This window comes from Eubalaena glacialis, chromosome 19 (assembly GCF_028564815.1).
Source record: "Eubalaena glacialis isolate mEubGla1 chromosome 19, mEubGla1.1.hap2.+ XY, whole genome shotgun sequence".
Classification (NCBI taxonomy): Eukaryota; Metazoa; Chordata; class Mammalia; order Artiodactyla; family Balaenidae; genus Eubalaena; species Eubalaena glacialis.
The window spans coordinates 58059837-58076296 of NC_083734.1; the positions used below are offsets into that span (position 1 = coordinate 58059837).

The window sequence follows — 16460 nt, forward strand, 5'->3', positions numbered from 1 at the left end:
CTCAGCTGCCCAGCCGTCCGCGGGGACACCTACGGCAGTGCTTGTGGGCGGTTCCCGCTGCCCCCCCTCCCCAAGCACAGGTCACTGAGGAGGCCCGGTGGGCGGGTGGCAGAGGGCTCACGCCTCAGCCACAGAGCCCAGGGAGGGGGCCTGGCTGCAGAAGCTCTGTTCCCCCCAAACCTCAGTGCCGCCCCTCCGCCCTGCAGGGCCTTTGGAGAGAAAAGCCCTAGGACAAGCCAGGGGGCCACTGTTTCAGAAATCTGTGTCCTGAGGGCCACTTAGACCCTAGGAGGTGAGGCTTGGCTGGGAGGGTACCTGCCTGGCAGTGGCTGTCGCTCTCCCGGGTGCATCTAAATGAGGAAACACAGAGCGTCTGCGGCCTGTGGCCTCCACGTGAGGGCAGGAGTTGGGGGGGGGGGCCTGGAACTGGGCTGGGTGCACCTGGGTGACCTCGGATGGGCGTGGCCAGGGACGTGTGTTCACCTGGGCATGTTGCCCTTGTGCACAGGTGTGAATATGTTTGCAGGAGTGAATGAGTGTGTGTTCATGTGGGTTGGTGTGTGCACACGTGTGTGCAGGAGTGCGCATACGTGGCTTGTAGGAGTGTACCTGTGCATGTGTATACCCAAGTGTGTCCCTTGCATGAGTGTGCGTGCACGCGGGTGAGTGTGCACAAGTGAGTGTGTACGTGTGCATGAGTATACATGAGTACCTTGGTGTGACGAGTACACGTGTGTGTGTGTAAGTTTGTGGGTATGGGTTGCACATGTATGTGTGCAACATGTGTGCACACATACATGTGCATATATGTGTGTGCATATGTGTGTGCATGAATGTGTGCACAGGGGTGGGAGTACACACTTGTGCCCATGTGCACGTGCACCTTCCCCCTCAGCTCCCCCCCCCACCATGAGCATCACACGTGCATCTCTGGCGTCTGACTTATTAACGAGGACAACACAAGGAGAGTGTGTCTGTTATTTCTGGTGTCCGCATCAGCTCCTGACAGCTCTGTGGAATTGAAATATCTTATTTAATGTGAGTAAGAATCATTTTAAATATCAACTGTGACACTCAAGGACTCGAACCAAAAAGGCATTGTGTGTTTCCTCGTACGTTGAAGACGCCACGTTTTTTTAGGCAGTTATTTTCTCCCCTGTGCGTCTTGTGTCTCTAAAATTCCAGTTATCTACCCCGGCTCCTCCCGGCATTGTTGTCATGCGCCCCCGACTCTGAGCCCAGCCCTTCATCTCGGAGGAGGGGACTGTGCCACCGGGGTCCCGCAGGTTAAATCAGGGCACCTGTGATGAGCAAAGCAGACAGTGTGGATTCTTGTATGTCTCCCTTTCTTTCTACCCTGGCCCCCAAGGCTCTCTCTCCACCGCCTGCTCCCTCTGACCGGGGGAAAGCTAAGCTTCTTCCATCCAGGAGATTCCTCACCTTATGAATTTACATTTGCTTGCATTCACCTAAGAATTCTGAAAAGATACTCAAGAAGCTAACAGTGGTTTCCTCCGTGTGTGTGTGTGTGTGTGTGTGTGTGTTGGGAGCTGGGAATGACCAGGCAGCTGTGGGACAGGGATGGAAGAGATGTGTACTGTGTACTTTTTCTTTTATTCTTTGAATTTTGAGTCCCAGGAATGTATTTCCTATAATAAATCAGTAAATCAGCGGTCCTTTGCGGGGGATCTAGAGGCAGGTGAATCCAGGTGTTCCCATCTCCTGGAGCCACACCCCTGCGCCTGTTCCTCATTGGATGGAGAATGAGATGACAGGTCAGCCAGGACGAGGGTACGGAGGTGACGGAGAGGTTGGGAGGTCAGGCTGGTGAAGAGAGGTTCCCTGGGACCAAGAGGCCAAGGGGGCAGCCCAGGAAGAAGGATGAGGAAACCAATGGGTGTGGCAGATCCTTCGTGGGTGGCTGGGACATGTCCACGGGGAAGCCGAAGAATTTGCCAGGGAATCTGTGCTCCCCTGATGCTTGGTATGGAGCCCTTGCTGGATCCTCACGCGGGGGGGGAGCAAGGTCCTACTCACCCTCCTCATCCTCCTCTCTGATCCTCCCGACCTCACCCCACTACCTTCCACTCCCTGCCAGTGACTCATATATTTGCTCCCTCGTGTGACAAGCATTTGTGCAACACCTGCCGTGTGCCAGGCACTTAAGTCCAGGACTTACAACCCGGACATCCATTATAGAAACAACCTAAGTGTCCATCAATAGATGGATGCATAAAGAAGATGTGGTATATATATATATATATATATACACACACAATGGAATACTACTCAGCCATAAAAAAGAGTGAAATTTTGCCATTTGCAGCAACATGGATGGACTTGGAGGGCATTATGCTAAGTAAAGTCAGAGAAAGACAAATACTGTATGACATCACTTATATATGGAATCTAAAAAATAGTGAATATAACAAAACTAGTGAATATAGACTAGTGAATATAACAAAAAAGAAACAGACTCACAGCTATAGAAAACAGTTGCCCGTGGGAGAGGGAAAGGGGGGAGGGTCAGTATAGGGGTAGAGAAGCGAGAGGTACAAACTATTAGGGGAGAAATAAGCTACAAGGATATATTGTACAGCACGGGGGATATAGCCAATATTTTATAATACCTGTAAATGGAGTATAACCTTTAAAAATTGTGAATCACTATATTGTACACCTGTAGTTTATATAATATTGTATATCCACTATACTTCAATTTTAAAAAAAGGTGGCCATTATTGTCCCCATTTTACAGATGAGAAGACTGAGGCTTGCAAGGTTCTATAACTTGACCAGGCCACACTCCTAAGAAAGTGCAGAAGCGAAAATCAAGCTTAATTTTCCCTACATCAGAAGCCTCAGCACAGTCTCCAGTACCAGGCTCTGTCTTGGGCAATCACAAGTGCACCCTCCTGCACAGGGCATTTCAGCCATCCCCCTGCCTCTGGAAGGGACCTGGACAGGGCTGGGCTCATCCAGTTTCCTGCCAGGCCGGCAGCCACAGGTGGGTGGGACAGATAGAGCTGTAGGCTAAGTGCGTCCTGAGGGCCCAGGAGGGAGCACTGTGGGGAGATAATGAGCTGTCACCATTATCTCGGATGCTTGCATTCTCACAGCGCAGCGCTGGATTTGCAAACCGAGATGCTGGCCAGCTGCCTCTTCCACCCGCCTGCGAGGCAATCTGGGTGGAGCGAAGTGGGTTTCTCTGGTAGGAAAGGCAGTGGGCAGAACTGTTACTTTAAATAACAGTTGCCTACAAGCCAAAAATAGTGCTCCCAGGCAGGGAGGGGAACACCAGAGACAGCCCGGGGAGGGGGGCTGCACCCTGCTCTCTGCCCGGCCAAGGATGCTCAGACAAGGATGCCCACCTCCCCACCGTGGGGGCTGAGGGGAGGCCCAGAGCCAGGCCTCCTCCACTGACCTCAGGGTGGGGCAGACCTGCACCCAGCTGGCCTTCCTCAGGGCCCCAGGTGGGGCCTGGGGCTTCCTGGCTGAAGCAAATGAACTAGAGCTTTCTGCAGAAATCAACTTTTATTAAAGTTTAAATTTCACCACACATCACTGACATCAGCAAACAAACCCAGATCCAACGAGTCCCTGGTGTCTTTTTTATAATATATCCTGACATTATATGCTCAAAGTGCATTTTTTAATTTTATTTTTAAGATAAAAGCAACATATGCATACAATAAAGAACATTCTGATGGCGTAGAAAGACAAAATCGAAAAGTAGACGTTTCCCTCCTTCTGCGTTCCTAATACCTCTCCCAAAAGGCAGATCACATGTTTTGGAGTATCCATCCCCAAAAAATTTTATGTCCATGCTAGAGTGTATATATGATTATGCATGTGCAGATATATACAAATATGTACTATTCCAGCTTACCCGCATGGTATCATAACACTTACACTGTTCTTTGACTTTTTTTTTTTTTTTTTGGCTCACAAACTCAAAATTCTTTTTATTGGGTCAATTTGCATGATCCTAAACATTAGACTAAGGGCTCGGTAGCCTGTATCAATAAACAACAACTTATCAAGTGATGAGAATACATTATCTCTCATGTCCCTAACACTCAGCTGTGATACTATTTAGCTTATTTCTCGTGTTTTTAATTTCCATAAACATCCACCGTCTCCAGCTTCGACTTCCTTTCCATGCTTTGTGCATCTTGGAGACTGTTCTATCTCATCCCATACAGGTGTTCTTCGTTCATTCTGTGGCTACAGCATCATTAGTCGATTCAATTCCATTTTTGATGGATGTTTAGGCTGCTTCTGGTTTTTGTTTATTTGTCTCTGCCATTACAAGCAAAGCCACAGTGAACATCCTTGTACCTGTTTTTTGTCACGTTTTTGCAAGTACATCTGAAAGACCAGCTCCCTGGAGTACAGCCTCTGGGTCAAAAGACTGGAATACTCTTACTTTGATCGATTCTGCCCCAAAGGCTGGACCAATTTACACTTTCATCAGCCGATGTGAGGTCAGCCTCCCTTCCCCCTCACTCTTGCCATGGGTGTAATCATACCAGAAAATTTTTGGCAATCTGATATGTGAATATTGTCTTGTTTTTGATTGGACTTTCTTTCACTGTGACAGAGGCCGAGCATCTTTTTGTGTTTGGCCATTTCTGTTCATTTTCCTCTCCCTGGTGCTTTTTAATAATATCTGATTCCATTTTCAAAGATAGAGAGCTTTTCCAGCCAATCTCTCCTTCCATCTTCCTCTTGGGTCACCCCATCACTTTTAAGACCCAAACAGTTTACCCAAAGCTGTCCCTCCCCCCTCCTCCAGGGAGTGATGGGGCAGAGGCATGAGAGCCTGTGATGGGCTTGAGGACGGAATAGAGGGAGAATAGGAAATTTGCCAGAGCCTGGGTACCCGCTATCTCCCCATCATCACGCTGTGCATAGTAACGAAGGACAGATAAGAGCTGCAGCCGGTGGCAGAGATAAGAGACTTGGACAGCCAGAAGGTTCTGGATATTAATGCAGAGCCAGAGCAGGCTTGGCACACAGCCACCTGTGAGTCTGCACCTCGTGCACTCCCAGGATGGAAGGTGGGGCCCTTTGTGGTAGGATGTATGTGTTGAGCGGGTTAGCAGCTGGGCTTGGAGTCAGAAAGGTTCTTTGGAACCCTGGCCCTGCCTCTTACTGCCTGTGAGACCACAGGTCAATGATGTGGTATTTCTGAACCTCAATTTCCTCACCTCTAAAATGGGGAGGGGGAGCTAATAAAAGTATTGCCTCCATAGCGTTAGCAGGGAGATTAGGTGAAAGACTCTCAAATTCAGACCCATGACATTTTGCACCTGTCCACATCAAATGAGAAAAGTGAAGCTAGTGTCATGGGCGCAGCATAAAATTTCAGTTTAAAATGTGTTAAAATTGCTTTGATGCTGAGATTACATTTCTTTTTTTTGTGATCTCAAAAAATGTCCTTTTTAGATAAAATACTGACCATTTCTATTTCTTTTTCTCTCCATGCCTGTATCTTTTTTTTTTTTTTTTTTTTTTTGGTTGCTTGATTGTTTCCCTGTTTGCTTTTTGGTTGGTTGGTTTTAATGGTCTTACTTGGCCATAAGTAAGACAGTCTTATGTCTGGCCCCATTTTTTTAAGTGTTACTGGTCCATGATATCCAGTAGTCTGGGAACTGCTGTGTGAAATAAAGAAATGAGTGAAGGGAATTCCCTGGTGGTGCAGTGGTTAAGACTCAGCGCTTTCACTGCCAGGGGCCCAGGTTCGATCCCTGGTCAGAGAACTGAGATCCCACAAGCCACGCAGCACAGCCAAAAAAAAAAAGAAAAGAAATGAAATGAAATGAAAAGTATTTAATACAGCATCTGAAGCATAGGTGGTGCTCAGAAAGTGGTAGTTGTTTCCTCATTGTGAGATGCTGATGGACACTGGCTAGAACTCATGTAAAAGAAAACTTGGCAAATCCTACAAATAAGGTTGCTCTGTCCCAGGGTTGGCATAGCCTGGGAGCAGGTGGCAATAAGCTTGTTCACCAAGTCAGCTGGCAAAACCTAGGACACCCAAGGGCAGGGGAGGTCTCCTAGGCACAAGCCCCTGGATCCTCAGAGGTCCCTGCTGGGCCATTCACTGCCCAAGGACCAGAAAGGGGACCACGAGATGGGTGCTAGGGGAACTAGCCCCCTCCATACCAGAGAGCACCTATCATCTGCCATGTCTCGCTGCCAGAAGCTCCTTGCACTGACCTGCCTGACCTCCTCCTTTCCTCCCAGCCAGGTTAGCGCCCCGCGCACCTGCTCTCCCCCCGCCCTCCCCCCAACACCAGACTTTGCAGCACTCAGGCCAGTGATGTGCTCCCAAAGCAGGATACCCTAGAGCCTCCTTGGGTTCATGCATTCTGGCCCCAGGGCCCACACGTACAGAAAGCCAACCTGCCCTGCCCAGATGGCTTTGCCTTTTCCCTTCGCAGAGCTTCAGCGGAGCTGTCTGCAACTCTTAAGGATGGAATGATGCAAAGCATTTGGGAAGACGTAAATTTCCCTGCCGCCATTTATTTATTTATTTACTTATTTACTTGTTTATTTATTTTAACATGTTTATTGGAGTATAATTGCTTTACAATGGTGTATTAGTTTCTGCTTTATAACAAACCTACATCCATTTAAGTTAACATTTATGGCGTATCCCTGGTCCAGGCTAAAGAAAACGCCCGCACCTTTCTCAGTCATGCAGGTCACAGGCAGGGGAGGACGGTAGCCTCCAACAGACCCAAAGCAGTCCTGGGAGGCCTGGTCACGGCCAGGGTCAAGGGCTCAGGCACAGCATCTCCCGTCCTTGGGAAAGTGCAGGCTCCTTCCTGGGCAGCTGAGCAAAAGCCTTTGGGAGGGACCCTCTTATTAATAAGGACCCTTCTGTGACCCCCATGGTAGAGCCAAGGACTCCCTGGCACCTTTCATTATGGAAGAGGGTGATGTGGCGACCTCTGCCCTCTGACCCCAGTTTGACCTCTGCATCCCCGCAGCTGCCCGACTTGCTCACTGGCTGTCTCGTCTGCCCCCAGGTACATGATCACCAGCCTGGACCGCACGCACGCCGGCTTCTACCGCTGCATCGTGCGCAACCGGATGGGCGCTCTGCTGCAGCGGCAAACCGAGGTCCAGGTGGCCTGTGAGTACAGTGGAGACTTGGGGCGGGGTGGCGGGGGGGGGGGGGCGTGAGGCGGGAGAGGATCTGCAGAGTCGTCACCCGTCGGCCACACGCTGGGCAGAGCCAAATCCCAGCTGAGGCTTTCCACGCTCACTGGGTGCTAACGGTGGCCCCTCCCGCCATCTGGGAACCAAGGCCCAGAGAGGTGGCAAGAGCTCTCAAGGCCACGCCGCTGACACGTGACACACATCTGCTGGCTCTCTGAGTTCAGCACTCTTTAGATGGGACCAGCTGCTTCTGCTTTGAAAAGGAGGCCCTGTCACCTGCTTCAAGGGACTCCTCTGGGATTGGCCTCAAACTCGGGAGATCTTCGTAATGGCAGACTTCCCGGGGTCTTCTTGGCAAATTTCCCAGGGCCCCCCCATGACCTTAACTTTTCCATCCTCCAGCTTGCTCAGCCCTGGAGCAGTAACAGCTTGGGGGTCTCCACGGTCTCAGGAGGCGTTTGGAGATGGCTGGTGTGGGTACCATAGCTCTAAGAGGGAGAGAGGACCTGATGAGTCAGGGTTCCTGAAAGGGCCAGGCAAGCAGAGGGTAAGGTAATAGACCCTCGCCGAGCCTTTGGGGTAACAGACTTCCCCCACTGCCACCAAGCCCCAAAGGGCTCCCTCAGATGGAGGACAAGAGGGAAGCCTCAGAAGAACCCAAGGGCATCGCAGGGACCAGCGCACCAATCAACCCCCTCCCCCTGTGACTCAGTATCCCCTTCCCAGACCTGCCCAGACCTGCCCCGCATTCTAAGATAGCTGCCGTGTGCTAGAAATGAGCCTCATTATGGGCTGTTTCATTCTGGGATTTTTAGGGGGAGAGGTCCAAGGTTGCACCGTGGGCCATGGGAGTGTGGAACGCCTTAATGAGCCCTGAAACTTTTTTTTTAAAAAAGGACACCCTCTCATCTGGGGCCCACTGGGGCTTGACTCAGATTTAGCACAGGCGAGGGCTTGCTACTTGGAGAGAAGTGGGGGAGAGAAATCGAGAAGAAAACCTCAAGTGAGGGCAAAGAGTGTTTATAATAATTATGGAAAACAACCGTAATCAGAAGTGGAGGACTGATTGTCCCATAAATCAGCACTAAAGGCAACTCAGCTTACTCAGAGGAGTGGAAAAGCCCCAAATGAAAATGATGGATCAGGGCCGCTGGCAGCCAGCTGGAGGGCTCCCACAGAGCTTCATTTAGCCGGTGCCCAGAGTCCAGCAGTGTAGGGGTAGCCGTGGGTCAGCCTGCAGAGAGACTGCTCATGTGTGTGTCTGTGTGCACTCCAGGGTGGGTGTGGGTTCAGGCATGCGTTTGTGCAAATGCGTGTGTCTGGATTGGTCGGCGTCTTTGTTCACCTGTGTGCAGGTGAGAACGTGTGTGTGTGTGTGCGGTTGAAAATACCTTTCAGGACACCAATCAGTCCAGGCTGTGGGGGGAAGCAGACGAGTTCTGTTCCAAAGCCTTCGCTCATAGGAGACAATAAGAACTTTCCGGAGTTGAAAGCCGCAGAGATGACATGAGTCTCCCCTGGGCTGGCTCCGCCGATCAGAAAGAGAAAGGAAGAGAAGCAGTGTCTGTGAGGCTGAGATGTTTCTTTCCTTGGCTGTGGTAGGGATCCAGGACCCAGGACTCAGCCCCCTGACCCCTCTCCCACCATAGGCATCTTCCTTTTCACATGAGGATGCTCCCTTGAAACCGGGCCTGCATGTGTATGGATCCTGTCCCCAGACCCAAAGGTACCCTCCTGCCCCCAAGCAGAGAGATGGGTTGTGACCAGGCCCGTGTGCAGAGCAAGCGAGCCCGTGCACGGATGGAGGGCAGAGGCCTTTGTTAAGGACTCAGGTGTCCCTGGTATTCCCTGCACGTGGCAGAGAAGGGCTCAGACCGACCTGGGGGTGAAAAGCAGATGGCAGAGACTCGAGCTAGCCAACATCCTAACTGTCTGCCCAGTCACAGACCCTCGAGGTGGGGGTCCCCCCACCACGTACACACACACACACACTATGGGCTCTCTGGGTCCTGAGGGTCCTGGACCACTCCAGGTGATGCTGGCCGGAATGACCCCAGGTAGTGGTGACATGCAGGGGGCCTGGCCCAAACCCATGAGGGAGCCTGGGACTCTGCAGTGCTGAGATCCAGTCAGGGGGGAAGGGTTGGGAGGGAGGGTGCCTAACAGTGTTGGCAGGCTGTGGGGTGCCCATCACCACGACTGGCAGCACGGTTGATGAAGAGGTTAGGCTTTCGTGTTGGACGGACCACATTCGAATCCTAACTCTGCCCTCAGTCACCGTGTGACCCCAGGGAAGTGACTGACCCTCTCTGAGCCTCTCCCAGCTCAGGTTCCTCATCTGTAATGTGCATCTAGTACCACCTCCCCCTAGGCTTTGCCCTTCCTTGAGCCGTTATCCACCAATGCACCTAGCCAATGCCTACAGATAATGCACTTTGATTCAGTGAGAGTAAATGCTACAATGAATATTCTATATTATCATTTTAAAGGAGGAAAAAACAGGCTGCAGAATGGAATGGCTTCCAGCAAAAGTTGTCCTGGCCAAATGCAGAGCAGGAAGCTGCCACTGTCCCCTGGGCCATCGGCCAGCCCGGCCCCTTCCCCTCCACCGCCTCTCACAGGGGATCCCTGCCCAGCTGCTCAGAGCTACCTGTCACCCTGGGCTCCAGGCACCTTCTGGACACAGTTACAACCATGGTTGTCACCATGTGGCCACCAGGCTCCATGGTGTTGCTGCTGCTGAGCTGTGCAGATGTGGTTACAGGCCCCTGGCGGAGAGCACGGGGCACCTTGGAGGGGCCCAAGGGGCAGGGTGGGGAGACCCAGGTTCAGCCCTTCCTGACCACCAGCTGTAGCTCCCTGAGCTAGCGCCCAGGGGCCGGTGCCGAGACCCCAGCCTCATCTGCCCCAGGCTGCTTTGCAAGCCTGAAGCTCTGTCCTCCAGAGCGTCATCAAGCAGAGACCACACCGTGCAGCCCTTTGGGCCCTAAAGCAAACGAGTTAGGGGAGCCTTAGAAACTTCTGTCTGACAGCTGAGAAAAGCACTCATCTTAAGAGATGGAGGTTTCGCCCAGCCCTGGTGGCCACAGGGGGACAGAGAAGGGAAACTCGCTCCCCTTCCCCCATCCCCGCCTCATCCCAGCCTGCAGAGTGGAAGCCCCCATCCCCATTTACAGATGAGAAAACTGAGGCTCAGTGTGGCTGAGGGGATGCGCCTAAGTCACAGTTAGGAAGCGCCAGAGGCAGGAGCTGAAGCCACGACCTGAGTCCACACCTCCCGACGCTGCTGCTTGAGGGCGAGAAGAGAAAAATCGAAATGGGGTCCAGCTGAGGGGAGGGCAGTTGCTGCTGGGGCCAGGGGTCAAAGAGAATCAGAGGGACGCCCCTGGACTATAATAATTCGTGTCCAAACAGCCCTGTGAGTAGATGCGGCCCCCACCTAGGCTGAAGGCCATCTCACGCCACCAGGTGGCCTTGACCCGTCACCCCTTTTCTTTGCTATCAGCAGGGAAGCAGATGAAAAATGCTTACAGCTAGCTTCCGGGTTCTCTGTGTGCCAGGGCATGACCCTTGGGAAGATGCGAGGGAGAAACCGTGGATTCTAGCCCCAGTCTAGTCGGTGACTAGCTTAGGGCTCTGGACCCCTGGGGAGTAGGGGGGCCGGGGTGCAGATAGAGAAGGAAGCACGGCTTCTGTTTCCCTGAAAAGATGAACACAAGCCCAGGAGCCTTCAGAACAATCACAATCACAGGTCCAAGCTGGACACCCGCGTCCCTAAGGAGATGCTAGGGAGACACAGCGGAGCCTCCAAAACACTCTGCCCTCCAGTGAAATTGTGCAAATGTCTTTCCTCTGTGGGTCCCTAGGACAGGCCTCGGAGGTAGGAAGGCATGTCTAGGGAGCCACATCTTGAGATGGGGAAACTGAGGCTCAGAAAGGTCAGAGGAGGGACTTCCCTGGCGGTTCAGTGGTTAAGGCTCTGTGCTTCCACTGCAGGGGATGCAGGTTCTATCCCTGGTATGGGAACTAAGATCCCACGTGCCGCGTGGTACTGCCAAAAAAAAAAAAGATAGGGGCTGTTAAAAGAAAGGTCAGAGGACAACCCAAGTTCCCACAGCCAGTATTTCTACCATCTCCTTTCTCCTGCCTTGCCACCAGCAGCCGTAGGGTGGAGCCATGAACCCCGCCATGGACCCAGCCATGAACCCTGAGTTCAAATCCCCCTCACCTCTCCCTAGCTGTGTGACCTTGGGCAAATTACTTTACTTCTGTGTGCCTTTGCCTCCTCATGTGTAAAAAGGAATGTTAATATTAGTACCTACCTGGCCGGGTGGTCACAATAAGTAATCAGTCAGTGCACACAAACCATCATAAATGGCGCCCAGCCCAGGGGACACTCGGGGTGGCAGAGTGTACACGTCTTCTCTCTGCCAGGCCAACCAGGGAAGGCGTCCTGGAATAAACATTCACATCCTTTCTCATTCTGTCTACCTTCGGAGGTACCGTCCTAGCCGCCGCCTCTGCTCTCCAGGGCTGGGGCTAGGGTGAGGCAAGTGAGGCAAGGAGGATGCAAAATTTAAGGAGGCACTCGCTCTCAGGGACTCACCGTGCACTTGTGGGACCCTGACAGTGGGTACCTCCTTAAATCTTTCACCTTCCTCACCCATCCCCGTCCTGGGCCTCTCCCAGGTTTGTGCCCTACAGACCTCCTGCATCTGTCCGTCCCTCGGTCTGTTTCTTTTACACAGACACACAGATGCTCCCTATTTTGGGGATGGATGGGTACGGCTGCTTCTCCAAAGCCCTCATCTTCCCTCCTTGGCTGTTTCTGCTTCCTGGGGTGGGAGGGTTTTGTCCTGGGGCTTCAAGCAGCCAATTCCACAGGGACTGGATCAGGCCAGGCCAGGCCAGGCAGGCCCCACCCCTGACTCTCATCCCCCCTTCCCAAAGAGGGGCTGTGAATTGGGTTCTAATGGGAAATTAACAAGGCAGCTGTGCTAACCACTAATGATAATAGCAAAGTCATTACAGAAAGATTCTTTACATGTTTTTTTATTTTAATAAATTTATTTATTTATTTATTTTTGGCTGCGTTGGGTCTTCGTCGCTGCACGCGGGCTTTCTCTAGTTGCGGTGAGTGGGGGCTACTCTTCGTTGCGGTGCGCGGGCTTCTCATTGCGGTGGCTTCTCTTGTTGCGGAGCACGGGCTCTAGGCGCGCGGGCTTCAGTAGTTGTGGCGTGTGGGCTCAGTAGTCGTGGCTCGCGGGCTCTAGAGCGCAGGCTCAGTAGTTGTGGCGCACGGGCCTAGTTGCTCCACGGCATGTGGGATCTTCCCGGACCAGGGCTCGAACCCGTGTCCCCTGCATTGGCAGGCAGATTCTTAACCACTGCGCCACCAGGGATGTCCCCTCTTTACATGTTTTTAATTACAGCAATTAAGGGGAAGTCAATAAAATATCCACCCACCTCCCCAGCTCCCTTCCTGACCCCACCTTGAGTCTCTGTTTTTATGAAGTCGCCATAAATTTCTGGCATGTGGCAAGTGGTCTGAATGGCTGAGAGGGTTGGGCGAGCCTTCTGGAGTTGGCATCCAGATCCTGTGGGCACCTTTTTGTCCTCCTCACCTGAGCACCATCCCTGACCCCATCCCAGCCCTCACCAGGTGGGCGGATGGCTCAGACTTGGAACCCCCAGCCCCAGCAATAAGCCCACCCACACATCAGAGGGCCAAGAGCCCCTGCTCCACCGGGGAGCCTGGCCTGCCCCCCGTTCTACTGGGCAGCTTGGCAGCCACCTGTACAAGATGAGAGCTGAGGGCATCAGACCCATTGTCACATGGGCTGGAGTTGATGTCCAGAGTGCCACCAATGGGCCCATATTTCTTAATCCTCAACCTGAGTGTGTGTATTGAATGTAGAATGGAGATGTGGAAGGAGATGTGCAAGAGGAGGTGAGGCCTTGGGGACAGATGGTGACATTCTAAGATGCGATTGGACGTTTCAGTGTTACTCAGGATGCAGTGGAAGTCATGGATGGTTAGAGGCAGAGGCATGATACAACTGATTGGAGGGAGAAACAGCATCTTCATAAGAAACAAACACAACCACTGTGAAGTACCGTCCCATCGCAAAAACCAAAGAGTCTAGCAAGGCAAGGTGTTAATAGAAAGTCCCACCACTGCTGGTGGGTGTGTGAATTAGCAAATTGGTGCATATCAGGAAAACAGCTTGGCATTACCTCATAAGATTACCATTTGCACAACCTACAACCCAGCAGTTCCACCTTTAGGTGCATCCTCTAGAGATTCTCTCAGCCACATGTGCTAGAAGATCCACATGAGACTGTTCTTAGCAGGACAGCAAAACACTGATAACGAAGCCAGCCTGCAGCAGCACTGTGCTATCTTGATACATGGACGTCCAAGCAGCCATGAAAATGACTAAACCAAGTACAAGGACAGAGATGGAGCTCCCAAAAAACATGTTGCACAAAAAAAAGCAAATCAAGTAGATGACATACAAAATAACCCAAAGGGCTTAGAAACAGGCTAAATTAACAATAAACTTTAAGAATGCATCTACATGTGGTGAAACTTGAAAGAAAAGAAAAAGCCATGACATGATTGACACAGCATCCAAGACGGCAATTACCTCTGGCGAGGGAGGGGATATGATGGGAGGGATGCCGTGGGGGAGAGGGACGACGTTTGTTCATGTGCTATTCCTTAAACTGGGTGGTGGGTACATGAGTGTGCATTCTATTCTTCTTCTTTGAACTATTCATATAATTATATTCGCTCTTCTTTATGCATGACATATTTCATGATAAAAAATGTTTTAAAAATAAATAAAAGCAATAAATATATTCCGAAGTGGAATGCATAATTTACAAGACCTTTTAAGATACAACAAAAACATCAGGAATAATCTTAAGTCACGTCGAGCTGTGCCCCAGGCCCACACTTCTTTGCTCTTGGGGGAATTTTTAGGAAAAGTTGCATCAGCGCTGCAAGGAACAAAACAACGTGGTATATCAACAAGCATGTATCTTGGAGAGGAAGTATAGTAGATAAACCCTTATCTTTTTCCACCTCAGTGGAAGTGAGTTTTCCTAGGAGATCCTGGATCCCCAGCCCCATCAGTGTGCACTTCCCTCTAGCCTTTCTCCTGCCCTGGCTGGCTGAGCAGACTTCTTCTTAGCACCACCCTTGCAGCTGGTGTTCAGGACATACACGCCTGTGCGCTGAGCCCCCCTGAGCAGAGGCAAGGGGCTCCCTGACCTAGGAGGCCCATTTGGCAAAGTGGAGTAGAGAGAATTGGGAGGGTTCTGGGGGCCTAAGAGCCATAAGGAGGGGAGATTGTGGGATGGAAGCGTGAATGAGAGCATCAACTGCAAAACTTGGACAAGGCCAGCTGTGCCCTTCCTTCATCTATCCATCCTGCCATATATACATACATACATACAATCATCCATCCCTCCATCCACCATGCCTCCCTCTCTCCATCTATCCACCCATCCATCCATCCATCTACCTACTCATCCAACTATGCATGCATCCACATATACATACAATCATCCATCCCTCCATCCTGCATTTCCTTCATCCATCCATGCCTCCTCTCCATGCATTCATCCCTCCATCCATCCCTGCACTCATCCAATTACCCGTCTATCCATCCATCGGTTCATTCATCCATCCACTGAACAAACCCACCCCCCTGCCCTATTGGCATTTTTAAATTTCCTCAAACTAGCACTTCTCTCCTACCTCCTAACCTTCGCATACTCTAATTCCTCTGGACTATCACCACGCCACAGACACACACACACACACACACACACACACACACACACACATATACACACACACGGCTAACACCTACCCTTTATTTATGTCTCTGGTTAAAAAAAGCCTCACCCCCACCTCCCAGTCTAAAGTAGGTTCCCTTCATGTCGCCTCTCATTAAAAAAAAAAAACCCTGTTCCTTCTTCCTAACAGTTGTCACAATATGTCCCTGAATGTCGTTGGGTTGGTTTTCTTATGCCTGTTCCCCTAACCAGACCGTAAGCTCCGCAAGGACAGGGACCGGGTCTTTCTTCAGCACCTTCAGCAGAGCCTGCCCGACCCATAGTAGGGACTCAATAAAGAGTCATTGCACGACGGCATTGGGTGAGTTTAGAGAGAACCTACTGTGTGCAGAGGATGGGGCCTGGTGTCTTATAAGGATTTGCTCATGAATATAATTGAATAGAACTGCCTCTTGAAGCTTTCAATGTAGTAGAAAGAGATAAAGAATGTGCATGAAGAATTTTAACGCAGGGGATGAGTCATGGAAGAGGCGAGGAGGAAATGCAAAGGGAGAGCCGGGTTTAAACGCTGGCTGGCCCAGCCCTAACTGCGCAGTTGGATAAGCCACTCTATCTCCATGAGCTTTAATTTCCTCACTGACGAAATGGAGCTAATAAAACCCGAGAGAGGAGGAAAAACACGATTACCATGAAATTGCTTTAAATTGTTCAAATATATCTTCGGAGCTCTGTGAAAAGTTTTTTAAATAGATAAAATTATTGTAAGAACTGAAATCAATGTGATTTACTGATGCAATTTTTTTATAGACAGAACCAAGTAACAGAAATTAGTAAACAACTTAAAAACATGTATTTAGGAAAGTTGAGCTTTGCCGTGTCATTATGCAGATGAAATGAGACAATCTGTGTGAAGTCCACCTAGAAGGAAACCTGACATAGGGTCAGTGACTATTTGGGTGGCATGGGAGAATCTTTGTTGAAGAGGTTGATGTTTAAACTGTGAAAAATGTATAGGATTCCAATATTTTAATACTATAAATATTAGACACAGTTTTTAGCACTTGACTATACTCTTCCTGTTTCTACGGCTACATAACAAATTACCCCCAGACATCATGATGCACCACAGTCTTTTATCATGCTCACAGATTCTGTGAGTCTGGACTGAGCACGGTGGGAACAGCTGGTCTCTGCTCTTTGATGACTGAGGTCTCAACTAGAAGACCCAAAGGCTGGGGGCTGAAATTATCTGAGGGCTCACATGTTCATTCACATGTCCAATGTTGATGCTGGCCGTCATCTGGGACCTCAGTTCCTCTGCACAAGAGCTGTTCCTGTGTCTGTGTGAGCTAGATTGAGCTTCCTTACAATATGGCAGCTGGATTCCAAGCAGGAGTGTCTGGAGAGCCAGGTGGAAGCCATATCCTTCTGATGACCTAGCCTTGAAAGTCTCATAGCATCACTTCCAGCATATTCTA

General features: G+C 50.7%; 1 protein-coding gene across 3 annotated transcripts in view; it reads left to right on the top strand.

Annotated features, from left to right (window-relative positions):
- Positions 1-16460, top strand: part of SDK2 (sidekick cell adhesion molecule 2) — a 260397-nt gene that overhangs the window by 144422 nt on the left and 99515 nt on the right. For all 3 annotated transcript variants that reach the window (XM_061176964.1, XM_061176966.1, XM_061176965.1), the window contains exon 3: positions 7041-7147. In XM_061176964.1, the coding sequence (XP_061032947.1) occupies positions 7041-7147 (107 nt within the window). The remainder of the gene's footprint in view (positions 1-7040; positions 7148-16460) is intronic.